Raw genomic sequence first — 25,320 nt, forward strand, 5'->3', positions numbered from 1 at the left:
GTACCGGGTGTGGGTGCCGGGGGCGGGGCCCGAGCTCCCGGGAGACGGTTGCCCAGGGGACGCGGCGGGCGGGTCCCGGAGCTACTCGAGCCTCCCGGCGGCGGCGCCGAGCCCGCGGGGGCCTGAGGGCAGGCCCGCGGCGCGGAGCGGGCTAGCGGGGCAGCGGCGGAGGGGCGCGGCCCGGGGCGGGGCCCGGACAGCGGCCCGGCGTGGGCGGGGCCGGAGGCGGGGCGCCGGCCGGGGGCGGGGCCAGGGGCCGCCGCGCCGCGGGCACCGTCGGCAAATTCTGGCAGCCCCAGCCAGGCGGAGCGTCGGAGAGCCAGCGGCCGCGGGGAGCGGAGCGGACGCCGCGGCAAATCCTCCCCGGAACCCCCGCTGCTCCGGCCGGGAGGGTAGCGCGTGCACCTGAAGCCGGGCCCCCTCCCCCCACCCCCGCAGCCGCCGCGGGACCCCGGGCGGCGTGCGCTCGCTGGCCCCGGCCCCGCTCCAGCCTGGTAGTCAGAGGATAGAAAGTGCCATTTGCAAAAGGAGAGAGGGCTGGTGGTCCGCCGGACCGCTTTCCGCTCCGGGGTTCCCCGGGAGTCACCAGAACGGGCGGGGCACCGCACCTCCGTCACAGATCGGGAGCCGGGGTCACCCGCCTAACCGGCCATCCCGGGCTCTGGGCTCCCATCCAGGGTGCAGGCTGTTCCCCGGCCGCTGGGCCTTCCTTTCCATCGGGGTTCCCCTTACGTGTCGGATTCGGGAGCTACATGGGTTTGCCAGGGACCTTCCCTAGGACATCCATTCGCTACAATGAACTGTGTGCGCGCTGGCAGGGCGTTCGGGCAGGAACGCGGTAACCGCCCCCTGCACTTCGCTCGGATTTATCCGCGCAACGCCCTGCGAGGGGGGTGCTGTTTCTCCTCGGGGTGTGAACGAGAAAAACGAAGCTCCGAGGGCAAGGAGACCCTCACGGGCACACACGTCTCCACGCAGCGGCAGAGCGAGCTTCGGAACCAGCTTGGTTGGGTACCGGGCTGCTACGCTTCTTGCCCTGCAATGTTCCACGTCCCTCAGAATGTGCTTTTGGGGCCACACGAGACTTCAAGCTTTGCCACCGCGGAGCTCAACAGAAGGAGGGGTGTGTGAGGCTCAGAATCACCCAGGGGTGTCCCAGCGGGCGCGGAGGGCATGGGGTGGAGGAAAGGGGCTTGAGGCCCACTCTTTGGTGGTCGTCTCCCACTGTATCCAGTGTTTCAGCCGAGCCCCTTGAGCCTCCCTTGGGCCCCAGCTCGCCGAGTGCACGCCAGGACAGAAAGGAGAAAAAAGGCCCTGAGCTCCCGGAATCTTGAAGAAACCCGGGATGAGAGGGCCAGGCAGCCGAGTTGCAGGGGGGGCCTGCAGGGGGGCGAACCCTCGATGACGTTGGTGTCCCTGTCCCCAGCATCTCAGGGCCAGAGGAGGCAACCCAGCCCCGAATGTCACAGACTTGCACTCACAAACACTCCCATACACATCATTCACTTACACACTCAGACACAATTATGTAAACTGACACACAGTAAGTCACATACCCCCTCACACGCACTCAGACACAGAGATCAAAGACACACACAGATGCACTTTCACAAAGACACACGCCCACACACTCAATAATGTAAACTGACACACGCTGTGGACACGGTGACCAGACACACTCACACCCATCGTGTCCACACACCGAACCTCCCCCAACCACCCATGCGCTGGTGGTGCCCTTGGCAGATCACGTCTGGCGAAGGTGGAGCCTGGGCCACTGGATGGGGACCGCCCAGCCGGCCACCGGGTCCACCCCAGGGCTGTGCCAGCTGGTTGCTTCCACTTTGCCCTTCCATCCTCCCACCTCCTGCCTCTGAAGGAGGTCTGGGTGGAGGAGGGCAGGCCTCCTGCAGGGCCGCCCTTGACTCCTGGGGGAGGGGGGAGCCGCGAGTGGGTGGGGTGCGGTGGGATGGGGGTGGGGGGGACGGTTGGAGTACCAGAATGAGAAGCCGCCAGAAGTTACAGACCGACCTTGGATGGGCTGACTGCTCTGAGTTCTCTGACAGCCATCCTGGCTGGGAATAGGTAGTATGTATCCCCAACAACCCCCAACCAGGAAAAGATAATGACCCGAGGGGGCCAAGACCTGGAGATTTCCCAAGGGCAGACAGGCTTCCGTAGTTCCTCTCTCCCATCTTCAGGGTGGTGCCCTTCTCCCTAGGGGCCCAGTCCTGCAGACTTCCCTTTCTTTCCAGCATGCAAAGACAAGGTCCTATCAGCAATGGAACCCAATGGCATAGCTTGGGTTTCAAATTGGGGGCATCAGGTACTGGTTCCTAAGGAGCCAGAGGAAAATCCAGCATTCTTTGAAACAGCAAAAGCAACAAAAACTCATCCTGCCCATATTACAACGATGGACCGGAACCGCACCAACAAATCCAGAAAGATACATAACGTAATGATTTGTTTGGGAGAGAATGAAGTGAATTAACCCAGATACAAGACGAGCCTCTAGCACGTGCCCGGTGCATGCAGTAATTGCTCAGTGTTTGCTCTCGTGGACGGGACGGGAAACATGCAGAGAGAGGCAGTGACTTGCTCAACGTCACACAGTCAGGGGCAGAGAGGAAAGAAAAACCCCAGTGTCCTGATTCCTCGTTCAGGGCTCAGGTATGTTGTTAGGTCCTTTCTGGAATCCAGACAAGGGTATAAAGAAATTAGTTTAGTGAATAAATAAATTCGTTTCACCACTCCACTCTTAGGAAATCAGAGTAAACAGAGAGATTAGATGCTGGCCCTTCTACTTGCTAAGGCGAAAAGGATGGGATCCTCTTTGTAAGTTCCCAAGGCAGGAAACCAGATGAACTTCTGTTCCCACCCGTGAGAACCCTTGCTCGGCTCAACACGCTCCGTAAGAGGGAAGATTATTTGTTCCCTGAGCCACTCTTCACTCCTGCAGCTGCCAGGTAACCTCACTGTGATAAAATGTCCCCTTCCCCCAGCTGCCCACCGATATCCCACCCACCAACCTCCCTGGGATTCCGGGGGGCTCTTCCTACTCAAATTTGGCACTCAGCATTGTAGGGGTTTAGCCTATGTCGTCCCCAAATATGCCACTTTGGCATACTGATTATTTTGAATTAAAAAAAAAATTTAATGTTTATTTATTTTTGAGAGAGAGACAGAGAGCAGGGGAGGGGCAGAGAGAGGAAGAGACACAGAATCCGAAGCAGGCTCCAGGCTCTGAGCTGTCAGCACAGAGTCTGAGGCGGGGCTCGAACCCACGAACCGTGAGATCATGACCCGAGCTGGAGTCGGTCGCCCAACTGACTGAGCCACCCAGGAGCCCCCTGATTATTTTCAATTAAGGGGATTCGAGAAACAGCCGTGAATGAATGAAGGACCCTGTGAACCTCCTTTGTCCCACGGAAGGCAGGAGCTACACCTCACATTTGAAAGGTACCCCTCCCTGCACCAGAAGGGCAGAAGGCATCCTGATCACCAGAGACAGGGAATTTAGGGCCAAGAAGGCCGTATAAACAAGCCTTGTTACTTCTTCACTAGTTTACTACCCCCACCCAGACCGCTTTGTCTTGTCAATCCTTCATACGCTTATTGTTTCTTGTCCAAGGAGAAGAGATTCCAGCTCTGGCGGCTTCTTTGAATCTCCTGTCTTTGCGGGGCTCCTACACTTTAGTGATTACATTTGTTTTTCTCCTGTTAATCTTTTTATCATGGGGTGAGGGTGGGGGTGCTCAGTCAAGAATCTAGAAGGGTAGAGGGGAATTTATTTTTCCTGCCCTACAGCATTTTTAGGTGTGATCAGATAAGATGCTGAGTGCAGACGGGAATAGGAATGTTACAGTCAGAAACAATACGATGCAACTAACAAGAAAAAAAAACAAAACCCAGCTACGTGTTTGTTTTAATTCTTTTAGGAAAAACAGAAGGGCTCTGGAAAATAATCCTCCTGGAAAGGGAGGGCAGTTTCCACAGTTATTCACATAATCCCCCCATGGCTTTTTGTTCCCCTGACGTTTCATTCTCCAGGCACACAGATCAGGGAGCCTAATTACAGGAGCGTCTGGCCCCGGTTCCCCAGCCATCTTCACATATTTCCATTCATCTCTGAGACTCTCACCACCAGTTAATTCAAAAAGTGGCTCATCTGTAGTTAAAAAGCGAAGCTAATTAGCATCTGGAGCTTCTTTCTTTTTTCCTTTGGCCAAGTCCCCAAGCTTAAAGCAAAAGTCTGCCTTAATGGGCACTTTCTGAGTTTGTGACCTTGGGTGGAGGGGGCGGGAAGCAGAGGGAAGAAACGGGGGGGTCATGTTCGCAGGTCTCACGCAGGCATACACCAAAAGCACTCGCGGCTGCAGAGGCTCTCCTGCGAGACGTAGGAACAGGAGTCCCTGGCGTTAGATCCGGATTTGGGGGAGTTTCCTAACCACTCCAGAGCGGTCTCCTCATCGGTAAAAGCGGGTGCCGGCACGCAGTGCCCAGCTGGGCCAGCGGAGGCGAGGAGCGGTGGGACAGCATGCGGAGGGGGCCGCTGGCCGGGACCTCGCAGCGGGAGATCCGGCGATCCGCCGCCTCCCACCACCCTTTCCTGGAGTCTGAGGTTTGCAGTTCCAGAATGCGATCCTCGTGGGAGGACACCATGTCTGAGACCTCTTTGTATCTTTTCTGGAAGAAAAGCTATTCCTTGTTTGTGGAGAAGATCAACTGCGAATACGTATTGGGCGAAATTAGGGGCAGGGGGATAAAGGGCACAACAGGGCGTTCATTGTGTGAGTCACACATCAAGGCTCAGGAAAGACATAGCCTGGGGACTCACGAAACTGATCTTCTAGAGGCTCCTGGTGAAGCTTCTAAATGTGTTTGAGAAGCCACTGAGGGCACGAGAATCAAACGAAGGGCTAGGAAATTTTTTTAAGCTGGGCCCCATTTGAAGAAGGCAGAAACACGAATCTGGTAGCATGAAAATAAACCTGATCACAGATGCACCGTAAAGATGGCTCAGTTAACGGGGCGCCCGGGCGGCGCAGTCGGTTGAGCGTCCGCCTTCGGCTCAGCTCACGATCTCGCGGTCCGCGAGTTCGAGCCCCGCGACGGGCTCTGGGCTGACGGCTCGGAGGCCGGAGGCCGCTTCCGATTCTGTGTCTCCCTCTCTCTCTGCCCCTCCCCCGTTCCTGCTCTGTCTCTCTCTGTCTCAAAAATAAATAAACGTTAAAAAAAAAAAATTAAAAAAAAAAAAAAGATGGCTCAGTTAAGATAGAAGGTGGGGGCTTGTCCGGGTCACTGGGTGAGATCCACCACGGTCAGGTCCCAGTGTGCTAACCTGAGATACAAAGCTACTAACAATGTGAGGGCGCCTGGGTGGCTCAGTTGGCTGAGCATCTGACTTGATTTCGGCTCAGGTCATGATCCCTGGGTCAGGGGATCGAGCCCCGCCTCCGGCTCTGAGCTGGGCGTGGGGTCTGCTGAAGATTCTCTCTCTTCCTCTGCCCCTCCCCACTGCACGCTCCCTCTCACTCCGCCTAAAATAAAATTAAAGCAAACAAACACACGAAAACTACAAGAGGCGCCTGGGTGGCTCGGTCTGTTAAGTGTCCGACTCTTGGTTTCAGCTCAGGTCATGCTCTCAGGGCTTCCTGGGTTGGAGCCCCTCATGAGACTCTGCTTGGGCTTCTCTCTCTCCCTCTCTCTCTGTTCCTCCCCCACTTGCACTGTCTCTGTCTCTCTCAAACAATAAATAAACAACCTTTAAAACAAAAAAAAAATAACACACATCATAGGGGCACCTGGGTGGCTCAGTCAGTTAAGTGTCTGACTTCAGCTCAGGTCATGATCTCACTATTCATGGGTTCAAGCCCCAGGTCGGGCCCTGTGTTGACAGCTCAGAGCCTGGAGCCTGCTTCAGATTCTGTGTCTCCCTCTCTCTCAACCCCTTCCCTGCTCGTACTGTCTCTCTCAAAAATAAACATTAAAAAAAATAAAAAATCTAATAACAATATGGACAGCAGCAGCTAACATTTTCTGGCTCATACCCCATGGCACTCATTGTGTTAAATACCTTACATTTATTGTGGAAGATTTAAGGAGGCAAATTCTTGAGCACTCCTCCCGTTGAGAGGTGGCCTCTCTGTCCCCTGCCCTTAAATCTGGGTGAGCTTGTGACTTCTTTAACCAAGAGAGTATAGCACGAGTGATGCTAAGTGACTTGAGAGGTTAGGTCGTAAAAGGCCACGCAGCGTTCGCCTTGGTCGTGAACCGAACTCCAACGCTTGCCCTTGGAGCTCTGTGCATTAAGAAGGAAGTGTGGCTGCCCCAAGTCGCCACGTCCCCAGGAAGCCCAAGCCAGAAATGGTAGCCGTGTGTAGGCACTCGGGTAACAGTCCCATCTGAGCCCAAGCTTTGAGTCATCTCCAACCAAGCAACTAGACATGAGGGAAGAAACTTCCAGAGGATTCCAGCTCCCAAGCTGTTTGAGTTATTGGTAGCCTTCTGAGAGTCTTCCCCAGCTGACCCTTCCCAGCCATCCTTCTGAGCCCTTCCTGAGCTTCTGACCGACACAATAGGTGAACATAACAAAAGTTACGGCTTTGTACCTCTAAGTTTCGTGTGGTTTCTTAGGCAGCAGCAGATACCTGGAACTTCGAATATCTCCTTAAATACTCAAAACAACCCCATGAGAGAGTTCTCATCATCTCCATGAAGAAACTAAGGTCCAAGACTTCCCCAAAGCTACACAGTAAGTGACAGAACTATGGATCAGACCCGCCTTTAACCACCACCTAAAACTCCTCACGACAACTCATCCTACTCGTTAGGGGATGAGGCCTGGTTTTTTAATGCATGATATATGCCCAGTTAAACAAGCCCTGATTCTGCCCCTCCGGACGGTCTCATGGGCCATCTGGGAAAAGAAGTTGTCTCTAGCGACTTCTATTCGACGGCATGACCCAGTGCCTTGCCGGGAAGTGTCGGACCCACCGCGATGGGTCTTGCGGACCGTTCTTGACAAGAATGAAAGGAAATCCAAAACCCGGCTCATCGATTTGATGGATATGCATATAGAATTCACAAACACCTGGAGAGATCATCTGTAAGAATGATTCTATGGGAAGTGGGTAAATCTGGCCAAGTGCGATGAATAGAATTACATGCTCAATTCCCTGGTTACAAATACAGAGTGGGGAAAGACGGAAGAGGCCTAAACGGAGCGTGGAGCCCAGACAACTCACAGTCGACCCAAGGCTCATCCAGAGGCAGCCCTGTGGGCCCTGCATGAACAAGCCGGCCGGGTGCCAGCCATCACAAAAGGGCCATTCTCCGTATGAAACCACACCCACCTATTTGCCCCTCCTGATATTCACACGTCTTTGCAGCCGTCCTCCATATTACAGCAGCGTTGGTCTATGGAACCAAAAGAATATGGCAGAGTGAGGCGGGTCACCTTCAAGGTTACGTTCACAGAAACTGTGGGGCTTCAGTCTTGTGCTCTTTGTCTCTCTTTGCCTATGAGATAAGCCGGCCGCCATGCGATAAGGACACTCAAGCTGCCCCCGAAGAAGCCCATATGGGGGGTGGGGATGGAGATACCTGGCCATCAGCAGGAGAGCCACTGAGGCCTGCCGACAGACCAGCTTCAGACACCTTCAGCCCCAGCTGGCTCCAGATTCTGGACCCTACGGAAACTGTGAGATGATAATTAGTGTTTGTTGTTTACGCTGCTAAGTTTTGGGGTGATCTGTCACACAGCAATAGATAAGTCCTATACCCCCCGTGGCGGCTGTGTTCCTTGCTGTGTGGCCCAGCACCTGCTCCAGGCTTTAGTACAACAGAGGCTCCCTCAACACTCATGACTGAGTAAACGATCAGTACAAACAGCCCCTCTACTGTAACTGTATGAGTCAGACATGTTTCTAAAGAAGAGGCAACAGACTGAGTGAAAGACACCGGCCACGAAAGACCACATCCTGTATGATTTCATTTACATGAAATGTCCAGAACAGGCAAGTCCACAGACACGGAAAATAGATCCGTGGTCGCCGAGGGCCAGGGAGACCGGGGAGAAATGGGAGTGGCTGCTAACGGGAGTGAGGAGGCCTCTTTCCGGAGTGATGAAAATGTTCTAGCATCGATTATCGTGACAGTCGCGTAACTCTGGGAATATATGAAGACCACCGTGACGTGCACCTTGAGTGAAATATCGAGATTGTTTTATGGAGAAAGGAGGAGGAGGAAGGAGCTCAGGCAAGGTCACCGGTCCCGAGGAGGGAGCGGCACCCTGGGAGGCCGGCCACCAGCAAGGCTGGAGAAATTTGCATCGGAGGGGTCTCCCCATGCCTGGGGCAGAGACCAGGGTGCTAAGGTCTAAGGGTAGCTGACCGATGCCTCGGTGTCGTGGTGGGGGATGCTCAGGGCCACCACCCCCGCTCCCTCCAACTTGGCAAGAAGACGTTTCCCTGCTGCTCTTCACAGGGAGACCGTGCCTGGTCTCAAGCTGCCTGGAGCCCGACATGCCGAGCCCAGACACGGCCCTGCACTCCTGTCCTCCAGAGACGATGCCACCTGCCGTAGTGCACACTCAGACCACAGAGACCCGTCTGCCTGCCCCAGCCAAGGCCCTTCAGGCAGGAGGAGGGCCACAGCACCGCAGGCTGTTGTCCCGAAGGCCGGCTGGCCCCATTAAGGAGCTGAACCTACAGGACAGAGTCACCAAATGATCCAGGGAAGTCGATGCCTGCTGAAAGCCCCCACCCCCACCCCGAAGGAGCCGGAGAATTTAAGACAAAAGAAAGGATTTAAAGACCACAGAGTAAACTTGCATGCAGTACCTAGGAGGTGGTCAAGGCTGAAAACAGAAGCAGCTTCAAAGCAGACTTGGAACGAGTTGTCGGGCAAGCACGTCTCACAGAGACCTCAGGGGTACTTGGAATCTTCTGACCCGCTCCGGCCTTTGCCGTTGGTTTTGAAATCAGCATCCCATACTGCAGAGAAGCCAACAGTTGGACCCAAACCGTCCTTTAGTGCACCCTACTGAATCTAGGATGAACTTGGGGAACACCCAGGAGCCCCGTGACCTTATCCTGTAGGAGCCTTTTTCTGGGGGAGAAGTCCATGATCTTTCAGATTTTCAAAAGGATTTAAAATCTGAGAAAGATTAGGAACCCCCGGGTGGTGGGATCTTCTAGGATAGGTAGATGGTGGATTTTTTTTTCTTCCTTTGGCAAATCTGGACTTTACAAACATTTCATGGCTAGCTTGTATTGATTCTGTACGATTAAACAATATATAGGGTCGCCCGGTGGCTCAGTCGGTTAAGCTTCCGATTTCGGCTTAGGTCACCATCTCACAGTTCATGAGTTCGAGCCCCGCGTCGGGCTCTGTGCTGACGGCTCAGAGCCTGGAGCCTGCTTCGGATTCAGTGTCTGCCTCTCTCTCTGCCCCTCCTCCACTCATGCTCTGTCTCTCTCTCTCTCTCTCTCTCTCTCTCTCAAAAATGAATAAACATCAAAAAGTTGGAAATATGTATGTACAGTATACACGTATACACACATTTCTAAAACATAGCACATATTAAAAAAAACAAACAAACACCCACATGCAATATCCCAGCCTATGATACCCGGAAGACCTCGACTTCCCTAACATCAAGACCCCTAAATAATTAATACCTTTTATTTATTTTTCTTCCAATTTTGTTTCTTTTTTAATTTAAATCTTAGTTAACATAGTGCAATACTGGTTTCAGGAGTAGAATTCAGTGATTCATCACTTACATATGACACTCAGTGTGCATCCCAAGTGTCCTCCTTTTAGCCCATCCCCCCACCAGCACCTTCCAGCGACCCTCAGTTTGTTCTCTGTGTTTAAGAGTCTCTTCTGGTTTGCCTGCCTCCCTGATTTTATTTTTCCTTCCCTTCCCCTGTGTTCATTTGTTTTGTTTCTTAAATTCCACAGATGAATGAAATCATATGATATTTATCTTTCTCTGACTTATTTCACTTAGTGCATAATACACTGTAGCTCCGTCCACATTGTTGCAAATGGCAAGACCTCATGTTTTTGGATCACCGTGTAATATTCCAATTAATATCTTTTAAAACTGGGGCGCCTGGGTGGCTCAGTCAGTTAAGCATCCGACTTCTGCTCGGGTCATGATCTTACAGCTTGTGAGTTCGAGCCCCACACTGAGCTGCCTGCTGTCAGCCCAGAGCCTGCTTCGGATCCTCTGTCACCCTCTCTCTCCACCCCTCTCCTGCTCGTGCTCCCTCCCTCCCTCTCTCAAAAATAAATGAACATTAAAAATATATCTTTGGGCACCTGGGTAGCTGAGTCGGTTAAGCGTCCAAATTTAGCTCAGGTCATGATCTCATGGCTCATGAGTTTGAGCCCCGAGTCGGGCTCTGTGCTAACAGCTCAGAGCCTGGAGCCTGCTTTGGATTCTCTTCCCTCTGTCTCTTCCCCTCTCCCACTCTGTCTCTGTCTCTCTCAAAAAGAAATAAACATTAAAATAAATAAATGCAGACGTACATAAATCTTTTAAAAGTGCAAATTCCACTTTCCTTTTCTGTCCTGACCCCTAACCTAGTCGCCTACACACACACACACACACACACACACAGACGGTGGCAATGGAGATGGGCTCCCTCCTTGAGGGTCTCAAGCTAAGTGGCAACCTACCCCATTCTCCTGGCATCTGCTCTGCAGCTGGCTGCCTGCCCGGTCACTCAATACTCCGGTTCCCCAGCTGGCCATGGGCTTACGTGCCCGCCTCCTCTCCTGTTCCCACGAGACCCCCAACCTGCAGAGTGTTGAGGACGACACACAGTGCCCCTGAACACCTCCTTCCATCACCCATCATCTGGTCAGTCTCTCCTTGGCAAGTGCCCCCTCCCAGAGCAGGGCTCCGGGCCACTTCTGCCCCTGGGAGCTTCTGGGGTAAGTCCGAACTCTCCAGAACAACAGCCTAGCGTCATTTATCAGGCAGCAGCATCCATCACCGGGCCCCTGCCATCAGCCGGCAACTGTAGGTGCCTTATGTCTGTTCTCTCCTTCCATCGCCCCGCCAAGCCCCTCAGGCAGGCCGTGTGTTTTGTAAAAGAGGAAAGCGGGGCTCAAGCAGCTTACGGCTGCACCGCTAACGAACGGGAGAGGCGGATCTGGATCCGGGTCGACTCGGGCGGCCTCTCTTACTGAGGTGACGCGCCACCTGGATCAGCGCAAGGGAACTGGATTTGGGCCATCGGCGGAAAAGACACCTGGGTCCCGCTGCTCTGTGTCACCCACCAGCTTGAGGACTCTCCCATGGACTTCCCACAAAAGGTTCAAGAGTTGGGCGAGGAAGGGATTGAGATTTCAGACGCCAGGCCCGGCTTCTTCGGGACCGAGGGGCAGAATGGGCACCACTGGGCAGATGGGGGCGGGGCTGGGTGCAGAAGCTGCATTCTCTTGGCCTCTGTCCCTGCGGAGGACCAGAGCCCAGGATGCCAACTCCACCAGAGACGAAGGACCAGCAAGAATAGGCTGCCTGGAGCCCAGCTAAGTCCTGGGGGTGGAGGGGAAGGGTGAGAATGGGCAGGGAAACCCCTCTGCAGAGCCACTGACTCCCGGAGGCCTGCCCGCCCCCCCACTCCTGCCTGGGGTCCAGATCCCCCGGCCCCAACCAAATGCTCCCTCCCGAATGCAGCCACATTCGGAGACAACACAGTACAGGAGGTTAGGAACACACCCTGCCACTTCCTCGCTGGGCGATACCTAAGTAAGTTGCTAAGGCTTTCTGTGACTCAGTTTCCCCATCGATAAAGCAGGGATCACAACAGAACTTATAAGAATAAATTCGTAGGGGCACCAGGGCAGCTCAGTCGGTTAAGCATCGGACTCCAGATTTCGGTTCAGGTCATGATCTCGCGTTTGTGGGATGGGTCCCCGCATGGATGGGGTGGGGGGGCTCCGTGCTGACAGAAGCCTGCTTAGGATTCTCACTCTCTGCCCCTCCCCTGCTTGCGCATTCTTCCTCTTAAAATAAATTTAAAGACTTAAAAAAAAAGAATAAATGTGTACTTTCAAAGTGCCCACGAACCACCTAGCACAGAGCAGGTACAACAAAAGTGTCACCGTTACTATGAGACAAAGAAATGGCAGGATTAACAACAGGTGGCAATTCTGAGCTGGCTGACAGGGAAACTTGCAAGTTCGAATGCTCGCTGACTGGATCCGCAGAAAAAGAAACTGGTCTGCAGTGCCTCCCTTCGAGAGCCCATGGTGCCCGTTCTCCGAGGGAGGGGCTGGTGGGGTTCAGACGGGAGCTCTAACCCGCCTCTGGCACCTGTTCTGGGATTCCTACGTTCCTCCGTCAGTCTCCACCTCGACCGAGCAGAATCAGGGGCGAATTGGGCTCTCCAGTCCCTCTTTGACACTTGCCGGCCGATGGCCAGAGCTGACGGTTAGAAGAGAAGAAGTAGGATGAAATAAGGTGTGTACAGATAGAGCTGTTTCTATGACAGTGAAGCAGAACGTTTTAGAAACCCCATGAGGGTTTCTGAAACAAACTCTCCATCTCGTTAGAATGCGCAAGGCAGAGGAAAGTTTGATCAATGGTCAAAGTTTACAGGGACCATCCCCTGCAGTGGGTCCCTGCTCAGAATGAAGCCCTTGGCCTTGCATTAGTACATCCATGAACCGACGTGCGTGCATATGTGTTAAATTAAAATGCCCGGATTCCAAAGGGAGCGTTGTTTTTTTTTTTTTAAGTTATTTACTTACTTATTTTGAGAGAGACAGAAAGTGAGTGTGAGTGGGGGAGGGGCAGAGAGCGAGGGGGACAGAAGTTCCAAAGCGGGCCCTGCGCTGACAGCAGAGACCCAGATGCGGGGTTCGAACTCACAAACGGTGAGATCATGAGATCATGACCTGGGTCAAAGTCGGATGCTTAACGGACTGAGCCACGCAGGCGCCCTTGAAGGGTAGCATTTTTTTTTTTTTTAACGTTTATTTTTTTTTTTTATTTTTATTTTTTATTTTTTTTTTTTTTTAAATTTTTTTTTTTCAACGTTTTTAATTTATTTTTGGGACAGAGAGAGACAGAGCATGAACGGGGGAGGGGCAGAGAGAGAGGGAGACACAGAATCGGAAACAGGCTCCAGGCTCCGAGCCATCAGCCCAGAGCCTGACGCGGGGCTCAAACTCACGGACCGCGAGATTGTGACCTGGCTGAAGTCGGACGCTTAACCGACTGCGCCACCCAGGCGCCCCTTTAACGTTTATTTTTGAGACAGAGAGAGACACAGCATGAACAGGGGAGGGGCAGAGAGAGAGAGAAACACAGAATCGGAAGCAGGCTCCAGGCTCTGAGCCATCAGCCCAGAGCCCGACGCGGGGCTCGAACTCGCAGACTGCGAGATCGTGACCTGAGCTGAAGTTGGACGCTTAACCGACTGAGCCACCCAGGCGCCCCGAAGGGTAGCATTTTAAGACTCTCTACAGGAGCCGGAGTTTCAGCTACTCAACCAACGAATCACATAGGAGAAAAGGACTCCTATTAAACTGTGCATTTCTTGTCGCGATTGCGGCCAATCATCCTTCCCGTCGTGTTGCCCTAACCCGCGCTTTTATTTTTTTTATTTTTTTATTTTTTTAACGTTTATTTATTTTTGAGACAGAGAGAGACAGAGCATGGACGGGGGAGGGTCAGAGAGAGAGGGACACACAGAATCTGAAACAGGCTCCGGGCTCCGAGCTGTCAGCACAGAGCCCCATGCGGGGCTCGAACCCACGGACCGCGAGATCGTGACCTGAGCCGAAGTCGGCCGCTTAACCGACTGAGCCACCCAGGCGCCCCCTAACCAGCGCTTTTAAACTACAGTGGGAGACACTGTCCTGGGAGTAGCGGAGGCCACAGGAGAAACACAAGCGTCTTCCCAGAGCGTCCATCTGACTCAACGTTTAGGGAGAAATATTCCTCATGGTAAAATAAACACGGGCTTATCATGGAATAGAATGTAAAATTAACGTTTGCGTTAAAAATAGAACTGGAAGGGGCGCCTGGGTGGCGCAGTCGGTTAAGCGGCCGACTTCAGCCAGGTCACGATCTCGCGGTCCGTGAGTTCGAGCCCCGCGTCGGGCTCTGTGCTGACGGCTCGGAGCCTGGAGCCTGTTTCCCATTCTGTGTCTCCCTCTCTCTCTGCCCCTCCCCCGTTCATGCTCTGTCTCTCTCTGTCCCAAAAATAAATTAAAAACGTTGAAAAAAAAAAAAAATTTAAAAAAAAAAAAAAAAAAAAAAATAGAACTGGAAGCTTCAAAGCAAGGTCATGGCTGCAGTAGGCTGCACAAGGCCAGGGATGCACATTGCATCCCTCTGGCTGGAGAAGCATGGTCCACGAGGGCCAAGGTCATGGCCAGCCACCAGACCGTCTCCCAACCACTTTCCCACAATCCTGCAGCATCAGGGCTCCTGGGATGGCTGCCCCCAGGACCTCACCCACTCCGTAGCCCCTGTCTCGCTGCTGCTGCTGCTGCTCAGAGATGACAGGGCCAGCCAGAATCCCCTGCCATAGCCAAGGGCATTGGATGGCAGGCCGCTCTCATCCGCTCTCAGTCCAGGTCAGGTGGGCTAGTCCAGGGACCACTCCTGCAACCCCCCTCCCTTCGGGAAGCAAGAAACGGTCTGGAAAGATCCCCGCTCTTGTGCCCCAAGCTCCTTTAGACCCTAAAGGGTTAGAACAAGCTGGAAAAAACAAACCTTTGGGCTTTGACCCACCTCAGAGGAGCAGGCTGATATCAAAGGACAAAGCCATCCCAACCTTTACCTCTAAAATGGTGGTATTGGGGCACCTGGGTGGCTCAGTGGGTTGGGTCCCACTCTTGACTTTAGGTCATGACTTCAGGTCATGAACTCACAGTTCGTGGGATCGAGCCCTGCATTGCGTTCTGTGCTGATGGCACGGAGCCTGCTTGGGATTCTCTCTGTCCCTCTCTCTCTCTCTCTCTGCCCCTTCCTGACTTCTGGGTGCACTCTCTCTCACTCTCAAAATAAATAAATTTTAAAATAAATAAGTAAAATGGTGGTATTTATTGCCACGTGCTCTGGGCATCCCATATGGGTCAGTCCCGGGAGGGCCAAATAAGCTAATGGGTGGATCGACTTTACCCCGCAAGCAAACCTTAATGATCTGTGACAGAGACGCCGGTCCTTTAAAATCCATTCCTGCCCATGACGTAGGCTGCGAAGATTCATTCATCTGAAGGCAAAAACGGCAATTTTTCGCGAGCCTGTTACTTGTTACAGGTTTTTCCTTATTTCTAATCTTCATGACAACCCAGTAAAAGAGGTACTTGTTCCCAATTTTCAGGAGAAAACCTGGAGGCTCGGAGACGGAAAGTACCTCGCCAGGTCATCCGTGTGTCCACACCCAAAGCCAGGACCTTGACTGTCAACTCAAGTTCTGACTGTTGACCCTAAGTTCCTTTCTACTCATTCGTGCAACTCTGTGCCCTTGCACTGTGTTGCCCACTGGGAACATGAAGCCACACATGTCTCAAGAAACTACTGCAGGGGTGCCCGGGGGGCTCAGTCGGTTGGACGTCCAACTCTTGATTTCGGCTCAGGTCATGATCTCACAGTTCCTGAGTTCGAGCACCGCATCGGCTCTGTGCTGACGGTGTGAAATCTGCTTGGGAATCTCTCTCTCTGTCCTCCCCCTAAATAAATGAATAAACATACCCCCCCCCCACATATTTGACGGGCTGCTGCATTTAATTAAAAAAAAAAAAGACCACAATTCATCACTGGTTTCCAATGACAGCAGATGGGCTGTGTCATTCAAATATTCACGGCATCACACAACAGGGAAGGGAACAAAGATTCAAGACCCGGTGATCCGGCTCTTGGACCCAGAAGCAGAGACTGGGGAGGGGGAAGTTGAGGGTTCTGGGTGTTTTCCCCCTAAAAGAAACTTGTCGAGAAGAGGTTGAGACCCAGATCTCGGTTTCATTAACTTCCTCCTCAGACCCAGGTCAGCAGCAGAGGAAAACGCGGGCATTTAAGCATGCGTAAACTCTGGGTGCCTACCGACATCCGCCCTCATCTGGGGCTACCTGAGGTCCACCTGAGAGGAGAGTGACTCCCACCTTCCCCCAGGGGGCTTCAAAAGCGGGCTTCACGGGCAGCAGCCCATACTGGTGCCCAAACCCAGGGGTCCTGCCCTTGAAATGCCTGCCTTGGTTTCCTAAACTGTTCGAAGAAGCACCTGGATGTCAAGAGGGGAACAGCCACCAAGATGAACTCTGGACTCAACCATTAGCGAGGCTTTATGTGCCATTTGCACGCCACGGGGGCTGCAGGACCCCAGGGGAACGGGGTCCTGGAGAAGCAGCCCTGGGGGGGCCTCCTGATTCTGGGCAGCTGGTTGCAGCCCAGGGACGTTAAGTATCCACCTGGCACAGGTTCATCTGCTTGCGTTAGGGAGGCTCACACCCAAAGCCAACCAGACAGCTGCGGACACTGTCCACTTGATCAAGAGGACGGCGGTCAGCTCAGCTTCCTTCGAGGACTGTCTACGTTTGTAGCAAAAAACTGATCCTTGGGCTTAACCTAAATGCCTTTGGCGTGAGTGTATACCGTCTCCCCTTGTTGAAACAAGATGAATCTTGAGGGTGAATGAAGAGTTGTTAAATGAGAATAACGCTGAAAGCAGCAACAGCTACTATTCACTGAGTATCGACTATGTGATTCGTAATGTTCATTATCTAATTTGTCTCATTGAATCCTTGAGACATCCTTACAGACAGGCCGTGTTAGCTTCATTTCACAGAGGAGGAAACTGAGGATCAGAGAAGGTAAGTCATCTATTCAAGGTCACACAGCCGGCAAGTGGGGATGCTAAGGTTTTGAATCGGAATCCACCCAATTCCAGAGATCAAGGGTTTATTTAACCGCGGCATTACGCTGCAGCAAACTTCACGCCATACATACACCTAGAGCCAAAAAGGAAGCTATTTAACCTCATTAGCAATAAGAGAAACACATTACCTAGGAGTAAAACGTTTCTGCCCAGTATTCTTCAACACTAGTGAACGAGTTGTGAAACTTGTATGTATCACTAGGATAAACGGATCCAGTCTTTCTTGGAAAACCATTTCGCAGGAAGAACCATAAAAACACTCAATGGCGTTAATAAAATAATTCTTGAATGTGGGAAAAGCCATATACCTGAAAATGTCAATGACGGTATTCTGAGAGTCTCGTGTGCGTGTGTGTGTGGAGGCATGCGCGTATGTGCACGTGCGTGTGTGTGGCTGGAAGCAACATAAATGTGCCCCAACGGAGGATTCTTGAGAAAATGATGGTGCCCCTTAGGACGCTCACCGCGCCACTGAAAAGGATGGCTTGTTACGAAGCAAAGCGGAAAAATGCTAATGAGCCCACATTAAGTGAAAAAAGCAAACCACAAAAGCACATGCCCAGCTCCTCAAAACCTTAAGCATAGGATTACCAACCATATGATCCAGCAAATTCCACTTCTGGGCACATACCCAAAAGAATTCAAAGCAAGGATCTGAACAGATATCTGTAGATCCACGTTCACAGGCGTCAAAAGACAGAAGCAACCCAGGTATCCAAGGACGGACGAGTGGATAAACACAATGGCATCGACTTAAGACGGAGGGTTATTCTGCCTTCAAGAGGAAGTTCCAACACGCGCGGCAACAGGGATGAGCCGCGAGGACATTCTGCTAAGTGAAATGAGCCAGTCACAAAAGGACAAACATTGTATGACTCCACTCACAGAAGGTGCGGAAGGCAGTCACATTCATAGAGACAGAAAGCAGAATGGTGGTTGCCAGATGCAGTGAGGGGTGGGGGGGTGGGGGGTGGCGGAGGGGGGGTGGCGGGGAGAGGGAAGAATGGGGCGTTATTGCTTAATGGGGACACGGTTTCAATTTTGCAAGATGAAAACGCTCTGGGGAAGGCAATCCGGGTTGCACAACGATATGAATGTGCTAAATGCCGCGGAACTGTTTATGGTCCAAAGGGTAAGTTTTCTTGTGTCTGTTTTACAATTGAGGCGTAAAAATTAATATACAGGGGCGCCTGCGTGGCTTAGTCAGTTGAGCATCCGACTCCTCGTTTCAGCTCAGGTCATGATCTCGCGGTTCGTGGGTTCAGGCCCACGCGCTGATGGTGCGGAGCCTGCTTGGGATTCTCTCTCTCCCCCTCTCTCTGCCCCTCCCCTACTTGTGCACATGCCTCCCCTCCTCAAAATCAATACAAATAAACTTTAAAAATATATATATAAAAAAGCACGTGCTTACTAGGGACAACGATATTAAAAATGCACCCCCCCAAGCGGGTAAATGAACTCAGATCGGCAGTGTCTGTGTTGGGGTTAGTGGGATAAGGATCCTTATGAATCCACCCACCGGCTCCTTCACAGGCATTTGTGTGTTTTGCTGTGTGGCCGTGCGCCTGGCCCTTCACACGTGACAGCACATGAAATCCTACAGACTGAGGGTCACACCAGCGTGGCCACTGGAGATTCTGAGGCTCAGAAGGGTTAAGTGATTTGCCGAAGGTCACTTAGCAGATAAAAAGAAGTTGAGATTAAGACCCAGTCTGGCTGGCTCCAAAGATAGAATTTTTTCTTCCACCGAGGCAATCCCTCCACCCGGTCTGTATCCCACCCCACCCCACCATACTTAAGTGACTTTTCAAAGTTTCAATAACAGGGCTGTGATCTTGCCTCCCTGTTGATAAGAACATACTTCTCCCGGATTTCACAACCAAAGCAGAGAGTCGCCATGCACGCGTGCTCCCCTCCTGCCCCAGGGAGGGAGGCAGGAGTGTGGCCCTGCCCTCCAGAGACCCGGAAGTCCTGGAGCACTCCCTGTCGCACCCCCTGGTCCTCATCCTTAACCTCCTACAAGCTTCACTGACCGGGATTGGGTGGGGGGGGGGGGGGCCTCCCAATCCCTTTCGGCCACCACCCCATCCTACAGCCCGGGCCCCTCAGCAGGACCGGCAGACCCAGCAGCAAAACCAAGCCCTGCCCCCACCTCTCCTGGGGGCTGTTCAACAGAGGAAACTCCAAAACCTCTGGGGCTGTGTGGCCCCAGACAGAGGGTGGGGGGAGCCCTGGCCGGGAGGGGCCCTGAGCAGAGAAGGAGCTGTTTTTGAAGAGAAAGAGGGAAGGTCAGGAGGGAGACAGGAGGACTTAGAACTTAGCTCCTTCAAGCCTGGGAGTTGTCTCTTCTTGTCCCTGGGGAGGGGGCTGCGGTGGGAGCCAGCTCACAAAGCTGGGGGAAAGGGAAGCTGGAGACAGGCGAGGGAGAGGGGAAACTGGGAAGCAGCCGCAGGGGGCCCGGAAGCAGGGACGAGATAACCCTGTCCAGCACCTTCCCAGAAGATCCTGTCCATCTGCAGTGGGCTGAAGGGTGGCCCTAAAAAGATATGTCCGTGTCTCAATGCTCGGAACCTGTGGATTCTTTGGGAAAGTCATTATGCAGAGAAAGGGTCTCTGCCGATGTAATTAACTTAAGGATGGGCCCCAAATCCAATGACAAGCATCCTTTAAGAGACAACAGAAAGACACAGACCCAGAGAAGAAGGCCACGTGAAGAGGGCACAGAGAGCAGAGTGAGGTTGCCACCAGCCAAGGACAGTCTGGAGCCACCAGGAGCTGGGAGAGGCCGGAAGGATTCTTCCCTGGGCCCCTGGAGGGAGTAAGGCCTTGGCGACACCTTGCCTCTGAACTTCTGAGCTCCAGAACTGTGAGAAAAGAGATTCCTGCTGCTTTAAGGCACAAAATGTGGGGTAATTTGTTACAGCGGCCCCAGGAAACAAATACAGCATCATTCCAGGACATAAATCCAACTTTGCTCCCTTTCTGTCGCTGTTCCTCCCCCCACCCCCCTCCGTGCCCCACTCTTCTGGCATTTTCTCTAAGTGGAAAGCATTTCCCCCAAAGCGAGTGAAACAGAAGCTAACTGAAATACCACTTTAGAAATGCCACACCCATTACTACAATCACTCTCCCTCTTGGCCCAGAAAGTAGGAGGCCTTGGGGAGCACCCATTTCTAGGAGAAGCCCTGACCCTTATCTGAGGGGAAGCTAGGTTATCACTCCTGGGGAGGGAGGGGGGGTTCTCATGCACACACAGGCCACAGCAGCTGGAGCTTTTGCTGCGCCCGACCTCAGGCCCCGGGGACTGGGCTGGCCCCCAGGGAGCGGAGAGTGGGCCATATTTTGGTACAACCCACAGAAAGTCACAGTGTTTGTCTGCAAGGAAAGAGCGGGGAGGGAGGTTCCCGGGTTTTTAATTTTTTTTTTTCCATCTTGAAACTGGCAGCATTTCTGATATGATTGCAGGGGATTTCCACCAACCAAATTAAAGAAAATTCAGTTTTAGCATTAGCTGCAAGGAGAGAGGAGTTTTGCAACCCTTGTCATTTATGAAATACTGGCAGTGGCACAGAGAGAATGTCTGCCTCCCTCCCAACGATTCAGGCTCCTGCCATCCTGCAGCTGGTGGTCAATTACCACACGCCTCCGCCATCAGACAGGGTGGTGGTCGATTACTGCATCCCTCCACCATCAGACCGGTGGGCACTCCCTGATCCTCCTGGAGCGCTTCCCCCTGGACCTGCCCGACAACAGCTTTGCCGGGAAACGTGTCTGTCCCCTGGGGAGTGGCTGAAAGAGCTTTACTAAGGTCCCACGGTAAGGAAACATTTGGTGAGGCCCCACGCCCCATCACCAGACCCACAGAAGCAGCTGGCTTCTGGGAGGGAGGGAACTGCTCTCTAAACAAAAATGGTTTTGAAAAATAAGCCAGCCAAAGGGGAACTGCTTCATGAGTTACACATTCACTTCTCCCTTTAACTGTGCAGTTGAAGACAAAACAAGGTGAAGCAGGAACTGACCCCACGTTCACATCCCCTTGAACTCTCTGGACACAGCAGCACTGGGAGTACTGGCTAACCAGGCCTGAGGTTGGTCTCTAAGTATGTGTGGATCGTTCGTGTCTTGTAAGCCCCCCACCCACAGAGCTGGTACCCTCCCTGCCTGCCTTGTTCTCAACATAGCCCCTGTGAGGGGGGATCTCCAGAAATACTTATTAGACACAGTAAAGAAAGGGAAAAGTCCTGCTGGAAGGGGACCATCTCCGTGGCCAGGGGCGCCTCTGGGGCACTTGCCCTAATTCCAGAAGCATCGGTATTTGCAGAGTGGCCAGCACTGTTTCTAAACGTGGGCAGAGGAGGTGGGGGGAGAGGGGCTCAGAAAGAGGCACGCTTGGATGTCTTAGAACGGGCTGCTGTGAACTCGTTTTCAAGAACACGGTTCCCCGCACCCCAGAGGGTCCTCCATTACTTGTAGGACCTCGTCAAATCCCCGAAAGAACCAATCTCTGCGTGTGCAAGACAGTGCTCTCAGGAGGCAGGATGGATGGAATCCTGAAGTCAAGAAATCAATCCACAGCAAGGCGTGGAAATGCTAAAGGGTTGGCAATTTCTGCTCTAGAGAGCAGAAGAGAAAGTTCTAGTCCAATCTCTTCGTGTTTGGCGGCAGCCTCCTTAATTAGCAGACTCTTTACCCCCACTTAGGCCAGTCAAACCCGGCGGCTGACAGCAGCAGAGACTTTTACAGGGGTTATCAGGGTGGGTACCTTAGAGGCTGCCTCTTTGAAAGGGCACCCCAAGAGTCCCCATCCCTACATCAAGAGAACATTTAGGGAATATTTTCGTTAATCTGCGAGCCACAGCACCTACAGGCAACTAAACACTTCAGTGGTGGAAGGTACTGACTGGAGGTTTGGATCAGCTACTTAGAAGTTGTGTGGGTGGGCAAGTTTAACTTTTCTGGGCCTCAGTTTCCTCCACTGGAAAGTGGAGGCAACATCATTCAGGTCCTACGGTTGTTTAACTGAAAACATCTGGAAAAACGATCGGTTCTTTGGGAGGGCTGGAAAGAGTCCCAAGGGTACCATTCACTCCACGGCAATACCAAGGCACTGCCAGGCACTCCAGCGGCGTCCTCTGTCCTGGAAGCCAGCAGTGGGATGAATCGGTTTCAAAGTCCCTTTGGAGCAGGGAACTGTCTCCTCGAAGCCCCTGAAAGAGGACCCCCGCCCCCGGAAGGCACTGCTGCCCCACATACACGCGCGACGGTGTAGGACATCTCAGGGTGGCGCGCAACGGGGCTTTCTGCGGGAGCCCAGGTGCAGAAGCCCCCCCCCCCACCCGACAGTCTGTTGGGGTTCGAGACCCTCCTTCCGGGGGACCTGATCCAAGTGAAAGCCGCTCGGTCATTCGAGAGCTCCAGAGCGCTCCATCCGCAAACTGGGCAGGTGCAAGGGTGCCTCGGGACGACCTGGTACGTGGACCGCCAGCCTGGGCCGCCCCAGGCGCCCCCACCCCAGCCCGGGAAATCGCATCCCCGCCCTCGCCCCCTCCGGGAGAGCACAGTTCGGGGTCTCACATCAGTCCTTACTCTCCGGACTCCATCTCCCCACCAGGGCAGAGCATCACCGGCTACGTGCCCCCCCACCCCCACCCCGCATCCTGGTCGCCACGAAAGGTCTCCCTGTTCCCCTCTCCTAGATTTCAAGGGAAGTGCAGAGAAGGAAGCCTAAATAAAAACAGGAAACCCGATTTTAAAAAAGAAGAAGCCTCATTCTGGCTGAATTACGGGTAAGAGTATTAAAAAGAAGTGGGGGGGAAAAAAGAGTCCGGAAATGCAAAGCTGGAGGCGGTTTTGCCGCCGTAACCCGGGCTCAGCCGCAGATCCGGGGGCTGGTCTCCGCCGGCGACTGCAGTAAACACGAGGCAAGCGGCGCCCTAGGCCCGGGGCCCCCAGGCCCGACGGGCGGGGCCGGAGCGGAGGTGGGGGGGCGCCCGGCGGACTCGACTCCGGCTGCTCCCTCCTCCCGGGGACCCCGCTCGTCCGCGCCGGGCAGGGCGCGCAGGGCCAGGGCGCCGCGGAGCGTGCGCGCCCCTCTTCCCGCGCCCGGGCCGGGGCACCGGGCCGCACCGCCGGTGGGAGCGCGGCCGGCCGGGACGCCCCCTCGGCCGGCGGGCCAGCGCTCGGGGCAGGGCGCACGCGGCTGAGCGCCCGCCGCTCCCGGGAAGTCCCCGTCGGGCTCCGCGGGGCGCGCAGCAGCGGCGCAGGGAAGCTGTGCGCTCCCGGGTCCCGGCGGCCGGCCCCGGTGGGGGGCGCGCCTCGCCGGGCTCGCCGGACGCGGGAGGCGCACCGGTGGTGCGCGCCGGGAGACGCCCGCGAGCAGGTCCCCGGGGCCCCCGACGCCCCCGTACCCCCCCGGTGCCAGCGCCCTCTCCCCCACCTCCCCAGACGCAGCCGGAGGCGAGCGCTTACCGGTCCCGGCGCGGCCGGCAGGGGCTGGGCGGCTCGGCCCGGCGGCCGCTAGGAGCCAGCGCGCTGGGCGCGAGTGAGCCTCGAGGGAGGGAGGCGGGGCGCGGTGGGGGCGCCCCGCCTGCTGACAGCCCGCACACTCCACTTCCCACTTTGTTTCCTTTTTACTTGCAACAGGAAAAACAACAGGTCCTCCTGCCGCCCGTCTGCACCCCCCGCCCTCCCCCCCTTCCCCAAATCCGCACCCCGTCTGCGGCTGGAGGGGCATCATCCCAGGTGTGTCTGTAAAGCTGCATCTTGCCCGTCTTCCAAACAAGCGTTCTTTTTATACAAAGGAAAACAACTAAATAAAGGTCCTAAAGCCCACGCCTTCACATTCACACACCAAAGAATTTCCACGCTGGCCGGAGGAAGGCTGGAGGGCGGGAGACGGAGGCGGTGGCTGCAGCTCTTGGCACCCGGGGAGTCCCCCCATCCCACCCCGCCCCGCCACCCGCCGAGAACGCCGTCGCTGGGCGCCAGGGAGGGTACATGAGGCCTGGGAGACGAGACTGGAGCGCAGAGTTCCACGGGCTCGGCCCTGGGGGGAAAGCTGTGGTCTCCTCGCTTGGGGGAGTCAAGAACATGGAGGGGGTGGGGGGGGAGTCGCCAGATTACAAAAGTGGCTTAGAAATCCTTCTAGGGCGCGGTGGGGGAAGAGTCAAGTCAATTGCTTACACAAACAATGACTTAAAGGATCCTCCCCCCTCCGGTCTGGGAGCTAAAGCCCCTGTTTGGTCCCCTTGGAGAGATGTGGAAACTGAGGCCTGGAGAGGGGCTGTTTCTACCCAAGCGATCCGCCGGCCTCCCAGCGCCAGCGCGGGCCCAGCTCTGGCTGCAGCAAAGGAAGGAGCAGAGCCCTCTGTTTCCAGCCAAGAAAGGGCAAGCGTAGGTTACTGAACGCTTCCCGTTTTCTGAGGTTTCCAAACACCTGTCCGAGCCCTGCTTTTACTAGTCGGCAATTTAAACAATTTTGCTCCCTGCTTTCCAGAGGTCGGTGTAAGAAGCCGACGGGTGGGGCCTGCTGTGGATTTGGGGTCTCCTTCTCTCTCTGCCCCCTCCCCTGCTCATGCTCTCTCTCTCTCTCTCTCTCTCTCTCTCTCTCAAAAATGAATTTGTTTTAATTTAAAAAAAAGAAAAAAGAATTAAAAAAAAGAAGCTTCGCTTTCCTGAAAACCCGGCACATTTCCCTTTAGAGACCACACCATAGGACTTCTCTCCTTCGGTGCCTGTAGTGCCGGGAGATTCAGGCCGACTGTAACCCCAAGCACAGTCGTCGCTAGATAGACTTGCCTCCCGCCTTCCTCTCTATGGTTTCTGATCTCTCTTTTCTTATTTTATTTTTAACTATTGTCCGGTGCATTTGGAGGAAGCTACTTGACGTTCCCTTTGAACCGTAAACAAAAGAGACCCAGCCATAGTGGGGGATTTATCACAGTCCTAGGAGAAAAGAAGCCTCTTAGCGGCAACTAAGTCCTTGCCTTACTCCTCATGTGACCTCCTGACGGGGAAGTCCTTTGGCCTCATTTTATGGAAGGGAAAAGAGGTCTCAGTTATTAAAGGGGTGCTGGTCAGCGGGGAGCAGGCTCGGGCAGACAGAGGTGCCCTGCAGGCCAGAGGAACACACGGAACTCTTGGGGCCTGCTTCTTTCTACCTCCTTTCCTGCAGAACTTCCCCCCTCCAAAGCCTTCCAGCCTCCGCGGCCTCTCACGGATGCAGTAAAAGCATCGCTGTGCGACCTCGAGTGGCTTCACCGCTGACACCCACACATGCCCACAAGCAGGGTTATCTCAGGGCAGCCAGAGCCAAGCTGAGAACCCCGGGTGCAGGGGTGCAAGGATGGGGAGCCCACTTCCTCAGCCCCTCCGCAAAGGGCTCCGGGCATCTGCCTCCCTGCCCCATCCT

The 25,320-nt window shown here is 54.1% G+C and overlaps 2 protein-coding genes across 7 annotated transcripts in view; one reads left to right on the top strand and one right to left on the bottom strand.

Annotated features, from left to right (window-relative positions):
- The window catches only part of PIK3CD (phosphatidylinositol-4,5-bisphosphate 3-kinase catalytic subunit delta), a 57,654-nt gene extending 34,127 nt beyond the window's left edge, over positions 1–23,527 (bottom strand). For 3 of the 6 annotated variants that reach the window (XM_058719176.1, XM_058719177.1, XM_058719172.1), the window contains exon 1: positions 23,379–23,506. The gene's annotated coding sequence lies outside the window, so the exon portion shown is untranslated. Of the gene's footprint in view, positions 1–4; positions 134–23,378 lie in introns of those variants that run through there. The other 3 variants (XM_058719173.1, XM_058719175.1, XM_058719174.1) reach the window with 3 other exon arrangements.
- On the top strand, positions 796–24,010 carry LOC131491337 (uncharacterized). The gene is made up of 4 exons (XM_058694138.1): positions 796–1,011; positions 4,457–4,621; positions 22,125–22,696; positions 23,553–24,010. Exons 1-4 carry the CDS (start codon positions 796–798, stop codon positions 23,908–23,910), a joined length of 1,311 nt encoding a protein of 436 aa, XP_058550121.1. The 3' UTR covers positions 23,911–24,010.
- Positions 24,011–25,320: the final 1,310 nt, after the last annotated feature.

This window comes from Neofelis nebulosa, chromosome 2 (genome assembly GCF_028018385.1).
Source record: "Neofelis nebulosa isolate mNeoNeb1 chromosome 2, mNeoNeb1.pri, whole genome shotgun sequence".
In the NCBI taxonomy this organism is placed as follows: Eukaryota; Metazoa; Chordata; class Mammalia; order Carnivora; family Felidae; genus Neofelis; species Neofelis nebulosa.